Raw genomic sequence first — 9173 nt, 5'->3', positions numbered from 1 at the left:
TAAATATTTTGCTTTCGTGGTGGCCTGCCCCCCCCCCCCCCCGGCCTGGTATGGCATTGCCACTCGGGATATGGGTAAGAAAGGAGCAAGTCTTGCCGTTGTGAGTTTGTTCAGCTTGACATGGGACCTGGAGAGAGTCAGTGGTGGAACAAGTCGGATAGTTGGGCTGTGGTTGTGACATTCGTTTGATGCTGATCTGAGTTTGAAAGTTGGGGGATTGATTTGCAGTTTGAAGTGTGATTGTGATTGTCTCCTGGTAGACTCGTCTACGATTCTTGCTGTTTGTGAGAAACTGTTTGCGTATGAAAGCCATGTTTTCCTGGCGAGCTCTGGCCACAGAGCAGGTAGAAGAGAGGGAAAAGAGGATACAGTCATTGCCATGCTCTGCAGACGGCGTATTTTAAGTATCTATAAGGTTTTGTGAAAGGACATGTGTGGTTATCAAACACTCGTGTATGAGATCTAGCTCTCTCTGATGGAACATGGTGTGTGGTGAGAAGGTTGAACAAAGAGAAGAAGAAGATTGTCTATTTCATAATTGACAGCAATTTTAGTAATCGCATCTATCTTTCCAACCTGTCCGCTCTATATGCGATATCCCCCCTCTCTGAGAACGCCGAATTATGCTCTTCGTATAGAACAAACGCTGATTTACCAAAACCGCCGGCCGCCGACAAATCAAGCTCGAAACGAAGCAAACATTAAGAAACACAAGATGACACCCCCTGGAGCCACATTCCCGTCGAACCGGGCAATGATCAGGACATCCAACGAGGCAGATAGTAACGGACGTTCTCGTAGACCAGGAACGTGACCCAAGTAGAGGGCATTACTCGAACAACTCCCGGTATCAAGCCGCGGTAGAAGCCCCGAATGCCCTCCTCCCTCCACGTCATCCTCACGACGCCCCTGAAGCCCCTGCCAAACTTCTCGTCGGCGCGGAAGACCTGCAGACGGCTCCGGAGCACCTGGTACGGGTAGGTGACGGCGCCGGCGACGAGCTTGGCGGCGGAGGAGATGACGAGGGTGGCCTCGGTGGTCATGCGGGCGGAGTCGAAGCCCTGGCTCTGGCGGCGCGCAAAGTAGAAGCGCTTGGCGGGCTCGTAGACGGCGAACTGGACGGCGCCGTGGGAGACGCCGATCATGGAGACGCCCAGGCCGCGGTAGAGGCCGCGGAAGCCCTCGGTGGCGTGGATTGTGCGGAAGCCGGACCACATGGACGGGTAGGCGCCCTTTGCGCCCTTGTCGGAGGCGAGCATGCGCGTCTTGACGACCCAGATGGGGTTGGAGAGGAAGCTGGTGGCGGCGCCGCCGAGGGCGCTGGCGATGAAGTAGTCGGAGGGCGAGGGGCGGTCGGAGCCGCGGGCGAGGGTGAGGAGGTCTTCGAAGCGGGTCTTGAAGAAGAAGAAGGAGGCCCAGCTGAGGGCGTTGCCGGTGAGGTTCGGGGTGAGGCCGCGGTAGAGATGGGACAAGGGCCGCGGGTTGCTGGAGAGGGAGCGCAGCATGGCGAGCATGGAGGGGTTGTGCTGGGCGGCGGAGGCGGCGCTGGTGCTGACTGTTGAGGGTTTGAAACTGTTAGTTATCGGGAGCATCGTGGGAGATGGAGGATTGTTTCTGTTGTATAGTTGTTTCTCCTTGTCTCTCTCTCTCTCTCTCTGCTTCTTCCATCTCCTTGTCCGTCATTCTCTCTCTCTCTCTCGTCACAACTCCCTCCTCGCCCCCCTCCATATATGACAAGATCAAACCCTCCCAAGAGAAACCAAGACAAGCCACCAACAGAAACAGAAACAGAAACATCACCAACTCACTCTGCATGCGCGTCTTGACAATATCCAGCGGATGCACAACCAGCGTCGCAATCGAGCCCGCGCTCAGCCCAGCAATCGACTCGACCAGAGCCGGACTCAGCCGGCCGGCATCACGGCTTCCGGGCATGGAGCTGTTCGGATCGGAGCTGCGTCCGGTCACATTGTCGGCCTGCGCAAAGTTGACGGGCGAGTGCTCGTTCATGTGGAACAGCCTTTGTTTTGCCTTGTCAAACTGTGTGGCGTATATATAGGCCGGTCCCTGTTTTTTTCTTCTTTGTCAGTCCAGTCCGGTTGCCGGTAATGGGCAAACCGGTCACTGGCGGGTAGCGGCGGGCGGGTTTTTTTCTTTGTTTGCTGTCGGACGCTAGGATTCGGCTATTCAATCTTTTGAAATTGTAAGCTGTTTTTGCTCTGCGGTGTCTTGGCTGTTGGGATTCAATCAAGAGGTGGTGCGTTTCAATTGACTGAGAACTCACTGGCTGATGGGCTTGTTCCTGGTGTTTTCCAAGTTGGCTTACGGTAGAATTCAAGGGTTACATTGTTCCAGTTTGAATAGAATAAAAAGCGGTAGATAAAGCGCTATCGGGCGCATGGATACCCTGTGCTTACTTGCACGGCAGATAGCGATAGTGGCATTGGAGAAGAAGAGTGGTGATGGTGAAGAACCAGTAGATATAGGGCATTTCCTCTGCATTTCATTGTAATTCTTGAGCCTCCCGTAGTCACTGGGGAGTTAGATAGGTAGGTAGCCAAGCTGAGTCGATGGATAGTCACTCCAGTCAAGGTAGCAGTATCAGCTATGTGACATGGATGGGCGGCAGAACTGAGCGACGAATCCTCAGAGTGCTTACTTGGTCCAATTACAGTACGGAGCAGTAGATAATACATTCTTATTGGTACATGGCAGCATTCGGCGTCCTCCTTTGCGTCCTCTCGGCGACCTTGTCGTCATACTCTATCACCAGTCCCGTGCCCTGTCTTGCCCTGCCTTCTTCCAAGACATGTGCATATTACCCAAACGCCATGATGAATGCTGGACATTGAGCTTCCCTCCGGCTGTTCGCCTCTCCTTGTTTGCATGCCTTTTCCCGGTCCCTTGAGCCGTATTATAATCGTATATCGTACATCATCGCATGCCCGAGTGTTTTTTTTTTTTTTTTTTCGTTTAGGAAAGAGGAGAGAGAAGGCTGTGTCTGTTAGCGGCCTTTGTCTGTGTATTTGGATTTGAGAGCAACGGCATACCGGATGACTGAAGGTCGGGGGTCGCTGCGGGTGTAGCCTAAATCCAGACGAGAGAGAATCAGTTTCCGGCGTAAGCCGTACATGCGCTTCAAGATCGCATACCGAGGTAGAGAATCAGAGGAAGGTAGCCACTAGATGGCAACGGTTAGCTCTCGTACGGCACTGGGAAGAAGAAATACCAGGGAATTCCATACTAGTGAATGGCGACTCGGGATACGTCAATGAGCTTGGCAATGCGCTCCTGTGGTAGACAGAGTCAGTCCGGTTGTTTCTTCACCATCATCACATCATCATCATCCTCTTCTTCCTCCCGCTGTCTCTCCCGTCTTCCTCTTTCTGTCTTCTCGAAGCGCCTCGTATTCGTACCTTGGACTCTTCTGAAAGCGCAAACATCTTGAAATCTGGCGGTCGTCGGGCGGCGGGTGCGAACGGCAGAAAATGTTGTCGTTGGGAGATGCGAGTGCGCAAATTGATGCTTCCAAGCTCTTCAGTTCAAGTTGTCCCGCCTGCTAAGAAATTTCGAGGCCTGCATGTAGGAGTACGTACCGCCACTAATGCGGTCATTTCTGCTTTCGGGAAAGCGCCCGCCAATCAGTGCCGGCTCAACTCTGGCTAATTTGATAAACCCCGTCTGGCGGGAATACATGGGTACATTGTATCGCTGCTGGCGAAACATTTCTGTGGTTGAGATTTCCGAGCTTCATCCTTAAGCTGCATCACACGCGACGACGATATTGAAGCTGTTTCTTTTCCTCTCTGCTCACTATTTACTAATCGTAACGCAATTCAGAGAGCCAATTCCTGCATCGAACATCAAACTTCTATTCCTCGTGTCGTTTCTCGCAAGGCTCCGGCCTGCAAACCGTCAAAATGGCAGTCAACAGGCATTGGTACGTTTCTCTTCCGAGCTTCCCCCCAAACCTCAACCCCCGTTGACTTCGCGTATTGGTGCCATTTGCCTCGAATCAAAAACTGACCAGAACATCTAGGGAGCAAGACAAGGAGGCCACGGTCTACATTGGCAACATCGACGAGCGCGCGACCTCGGCCATGGTCTACGAAATCATGCTCCAGATGGGCCCCATCCACAACATCCACATGCCTCGAGATCGCGTCACCCAAACCCACCAGGGCTTCGGCTTCGTCGAGTTCCGCACCCCTGCCGACGCCGAGTACGCCGCCAACGTCATGAACGGCATCAAGCTCTACGGCAAGTCGCTGCGCGTCAACAAGGCCAGCGCCGACAAGCAAAAGGCCGCCGAGGTGGGCGCCGAGCTGTTCATCGGAAACCTCGATGCCATGGTCGACGAGAAGATCCTCTACGACACCTTTAGCCGCTTCGGCCCGCTGCTGAGCATTCCCAAGGTTGCTAGGGAAGACAGCGGCGCGAGCAAGGGCTTTGGCTTCGTCAGCTACGGCGACTTCGAGAGCAGCGATGCTGCCATTTCCAACCTCCACGGGCAGTACATCCTCAGCAAGGAGGTGTCTGTGCAATACGCCTTCAAGAAGGACGGAAAGGGAGAGAGACACGGTGATCAGGCGGAGCGAGCCCTGGCTGCGCAGGCCAAGTCAAGAAATATTCTTCCCGAGGCCCAGCCTCTCCCTCAGGCTTTCCTCATGAACTCGGCGGCCGCTGCTCCCGCTCCCGCCAGCGCAGCACCCCCACCCGCTCCCGCTGGTTTCGATTCCGGTGCAATGGGCGGCATGCCCGCTGGAGTACCTCCGCCGATGATGGGAACGCCCACGCATGCGAATATTCCAAGCGGCTTTGCCCCTCCTCCACGCGGACCGTCTCCTTATGGCGCTGGTCCTGGCCACGCTCCAAATGGCTTCCCTGGCGCCGGACGAGGCTCAGCTCCTCTCCCACCGGCGCCGTCAGGCCTGCCTGCACGGCCCCCTCAGATCCAGGGCGGATACACGAACCCTGCGGATTTCCATCCGTCCCACTTCCGCCCTCCCTCAGGGGGCCCTCCTGGCGGTGCTCCTCCGCCGCAAGGTTTCCCGGCAGTTCCGCCTCCTGGTTTCCCGGTGCCTCCTCCAGGAGCTTCAGGGACGCCACCGGTGCCTCCTGGATTCATGCCACCTCCTGGATTCCAGCCTCCGCCAGGCTTTGGCCGCCGATGAGACAAGCCAAATATCCGTTCCTAATACACCATTCTGGTAAATAATACCTGGTTCAAGTAGCAAGGACAGTAACTTCAATCAGGTAAGAGGAGGGCCAAAAGAATGCCATGAAAACGCACAATTACTACAGACTTCTAATTTTCTGGGGATTATAAAGGAGGAAACCATATTAAAAACAGCGCCCTTGAGGACTCTTCCTCATCTAGCAGTGTCCCACGACCTTTTCCCTCCCAAGTATAATAATGGCCATGATCTGTCTGGTCAGGTATCGTACAGATTTTTTTTTAATCTTTCATATATACCAGGATCCCTGTATAAAAAGCCATCCAAATTCCCTTCTGGGCCAGGAAAAAAAGCATGTTCTAGTGAAACAACGGGAGGAAAACCAAGGAAAGAATAAAAAAACACCGGTCAAACCCTTTAAACTCCCCCTCCCCCCTGTACAAGACTCATGAATCGCAAAACAATTATATCTTTACTTGGTCCTTTTTACACGAAACACAACTTCTCACAAGCTGCGGGAAAACGCGTCTCTGGCTTCCTCGGTTGCCTTGTCCCACTCTTGTTTGGCTTCGTCTCGCTGTCCTTGCACCTCGTACGACTGCGCCAGCATGCCGTCGGCCACGCTCTGCCACAGCACGTTGCCGCTCCTTTCTGCTTGCTTGGCTGCCGCTCGAGCGCTCTTGAGTGCCTGCTCGCCGATGACGTTTTCGAAGAAGCGGCTGCGCATGATGCACAGCGTGACGGCGGCTCCGAGCACATTGCTAGTGACCTTGGAGCCTGCCATGGCGGCGTGGATGTGCTGCTTCTGCTGGTTGAGCTGCTGAGGGGGATCCGTCACCAGGGCCGCCATGACGTTGTGCCAGGCAGTCCGGAGATCGATGTTGTTGTGGTTGGCACAGTGAGGCTGAAGCTGCTCGATGAGATCCAAGGTTTCCTGGTCGTTTCGACAAGACGGGTGCTGCATGATCCAGAGCCTGTTCAGCCCCGCAAGCAGCGCAATCTCCTGCTGCCCGGCCTTGATCCCGGTGCTTCCTTGCTGGTGGACCTTGAAACGGTCGTCCAGGAAGATACCGACGGCGACTTGGAGGCTGCCGATGCCCTGGTAATATACCCCCTTTAGATAGGTTGAGAGCAATCTCACAGTGGGCTGCGTCGAGGGAGAAACAAAAGACTCGAGATTCTGAACCATTTGCTTGACCGTTGCCCATTGACAGTGACTTGCCGCCACCAATCCCAGGAGAACAGTCAGGTAAGCCTGAGCTTCTATCCGCCAGGCCCGCTGCTTAATCGCCACATTTAAGGGGATGGGGGCGCCGTAAGGTATACCAGCTGTTGAAGCGTCCCCTAACAGGAGTCAGCAAAATGCATTGCAAGTAATAGTGTATGCGCGGCAGACTTACAGGTCTCGAGTATCTTGAGGCCTTCCTTCCAAAACTCGGTTGATCTGCGGCCTTGTGAAGAAGGCTTGTGGAAATTGGCCAGGCCGCTGATGGTAAATCTACACCGATTGTTAGCCTCCCGTCGGTAATTCTGTGGCCACAGACGGGGGTAGAATAGTAAATATCCTATAATAAGCACGTACACGAGCGATCTCAGCTCCATCTTTGTCATAAACGTCATGACCAAATAATCCATCTCGCCCTCGCCCTCGCCCAGCCGCAGAATAGCCTGGGTATCATCGCTCACAGTCCTGGCCGCCGAAGACTCCTTCTTGATGGGCACGAGGAAGTCCGACTTGACATTATGCCATTCTTCGCAATCGTCCAGGCACACCTGCAGCTGCCGCAGCTTCTGAGCCGTATGGTCTGGATTCTGGTGGTGCAGACTTGCGGCAACCTCAAGCAGCAAGGTTAGCATGGTGAGCTGTATGATCTGTACCGATGGGTCGAATTGGTATTTGGCCACTTGTGCGATGCAGGCCTGAATCTTCTCCATGTTGCCATCCTTGGTCGTCTTGAGGAGGGTGAAGCCTTCTATTAGCGAGGCGAGGACAGAGAGCGCGGTGTCGCCTCTGGTGTTGGCGACATTCTGGATGGCTCGTATGTTGTCGAGGGCGCCCGTGTCTGATACGCTTCCAATATCAAGATAAAAGGAAGCTTTCAATAAGCGGAACGCATAGTACCATTGCACATGCTTGAATCTAGATATGCTTGTCAGCTTTGACCGGTATTCAGGGGGAGGAAATATGACTTACACTTCGCAGTTAGATATGTGACCGTCTACCGCTTTTAAAGCCGCTTTGTGATTTCTCTGGAATAGAACCTTGAGCATGAGATACTGCATGCAATACTTAAGATCAAACAGGCGGTGCTGGTTATTTCTTTCGTGTTAGCTGGCCGTTCTACGAACAAACACGGATCGAAATCTCACGACTCACCTTGTCGCAAAGTGGGATGCCCTTTGCCAGAGCCGTCTCCGCCTCCATTAAATTCTCCGTCTCCTCTTGTAACAGAGCAGCGTATCTTAATCGTACGCGCGCCTCTTCCCGCGGCGCAAGCTGGGGATTACTCTGCAACGCAGCCTCTAGACATGATAATGACGTCGCTATCAGCTCTTGGTATTCGTCGACTTGATTCGCACATAGATTCATAGCCACATCGTGTGAGGCGTTACGCGCCTTCTCGAGGCATTCTTCCGCAATGGCAATCATTAAAGGCGCCGTGTTCACGGGCCGGGGTTTGGGTGTCACTGCGGGCGACTTTTTGGTGATGCTGGGGGATCTCATGGATAGTGAAGGCGAGTTGGTGACTGACGAATGCGGGCTGCGTTTGATACGGGCGTCGGGAACTTGCTGAAACACTCGAGTCGCAATAGAATCGTCTTCTTGCTTTTCCTGCTTGATCGCCGCGCTGGGATACAGCGGTTTGACAATGATAGTCTCCTTGGGTTTTTCTTGGCTGGTAATAGGGACAATCGGCGAACTTGTCGTCGTTGATATAGGCAAGGAAGTGATCGAGGGCTGCCTCTGAATATCTTGAAGATTTACATAATGCACCGGCTCTTGCTGGAGGAGGTCTGAAGGAGATACATATTGCGGAGGTTGCGGCGGCTCGGGGAACAGATCCTGCTGGGGCTGCTCAGCGATCTGGCTTGGTTGAGGTATGGGAGGCTGCGATTGCGGCTGTTGTAGCGGTTGCGACTGCGGTTGCGACGGCACCGGAGGTGGTTGAGGTGGTTGTGGTTGTGGTTGTTCCTGTTCCTGTTGCTGTTGCTGCTGCTGTTGAGGCTGTTGAAGCTGCTGAGACTGTTGGGGTTGTTGAGGCTGCGAATAGTGTTGATATTGCTGCTCTCCCTGCTGCTGTCGCTGTTGTTGGTGCTGCTGCAGCACCTGTTGTTGTTGATGTTGATGCTGCTGCTGCTGTTGAACTTGTGGCGGGAGTTGGGGTGCCACTTGAAGCACAGGCGACTGGTGTTGTATCGGCTGCGGATTAGACGGCGGTCGAGTCGGCGGCGGCGGCTGGCTCCGTATAGGCGACGGCTGCGGAGGAAGGGAGGGCGCAGGCGAGGGTGTGTGGTTATGGTATATCGGAGGCGGTTGATGGCGCGGCTGTTGGCGCTGGACCTGGTGAACTTGTTGGAGAGGCTGCTGGTGCGGCGGTAACTGCTGGTGAGGGAGAGCCTGGTGCTGCATGGGCTGCTGCGTCATGGGCTGCTGTTGTTGTTGGTGATGTTGCTGCTGCTGCTGCTGCTGCCAGACGTTGTTCGGCGGCAGATATTGGCCCGTCGGCGCTAGGTGATGGCCGCCGCCCTCGTAGCTGGCGAAGCCGTTGAAGCCCACGCCGTACGGCGACGGCTGGTGGAACTGCTGCGGCTGCATGTACATCTGAGGTTGAGGCTGCGTGCTCTGGTGGTAGAACTGCTGCTGCTCGTGGCCCATGGCGCCGGGATACATGGACTGCTGGCCATGGTGGAGCGCCGCTTGCTGCTGCTGGTTATGTTGCCGCTGCTGCTGCTGTTGTTGTTGTATCTGCTGCTGCTGGAAGTGATAGCCCGCAG

At 54.6% G+C, this 9173-nt stretch overlaps 3 protein-coding genes across 3 annotated transcripts; 1 reads left to right on the top strand and 2 right to left on the bottom strand.

Annotated features, from left to right (window-relative positions):
* Positions 1–758: 758 nt before the first annotated feature.
* On the bottom strand, positions 759–2010 carry Triagg1_6176 (uncharacterized protein; the record flags this gene model as incomplete). Its single annotated transcript, XM_062900771.1, has 2 exons — positions 759–1555; positions 1809–2010. The coding sequence occupies 2 exons, from the start codon at positions 2008–2010 to the stop codon at positions 759–761; spliced, it is 999 nt and encodes a 332-aa protein (XP_062755033.1).
* Positions 2011–3004: 994 nt separating this feature from the next.
* Triagg1_6175 (uncharacterized protein) lies at positions 3005–3726 on the bottom strand (the record flags this gene model as incomplete). Its single annotated transcript, XM_062900770.1, has 5 exons — positions 3005–3087; positions 3153–3181; positions 3245–3291; positions 3417–3535; positions 3597–3726. 5 exons carry the CDS (start codon positions 3724–3726, stop codon positions 3005–3007), a joined length of 408 nt encoding a protein of 135 aa, XP_062755032.1.
* Positions 3727–3920: 194 nt separating this feature from the next.
* Triagg1_6174 (uncharacterized protein) lies at positions 3921–5174 on the top strand (the record flags this gene model as incomplete). The annotated part of the gene is made up of 2 exons (XM_062900769.1): positions 3921–3940; positions 4040–5174. The coding sequence occupies 2 exons, from the start codon at positions 3921–3923 to the stop codon at positions 5172–5174; spliced, it is 1155 nt and encodes a 384-aa protein (XP_062755031.1).
* Between the last annotated feature and the right edge of the window lie 3999 nt (positions 5175–9173).

This window comes from Trichoderma aggressivum (assembly GCF_033847375.1).
Source record: "Trichoderma aggressivum f. europaeum strain CBS 100526 chromosome Unknown scaffold_023, whole genome shotgun sequence".
Lineage (NCBI taxonomy): Eukaryota > Fungi > Ascomycota > Sordariomycetes > Hypocreales > Hypocreaceae > Trichoderma > Trichoderma aggressivum.
This window is presented reverse-complemented; position numbering and strand designations above follow the sequence as displayed.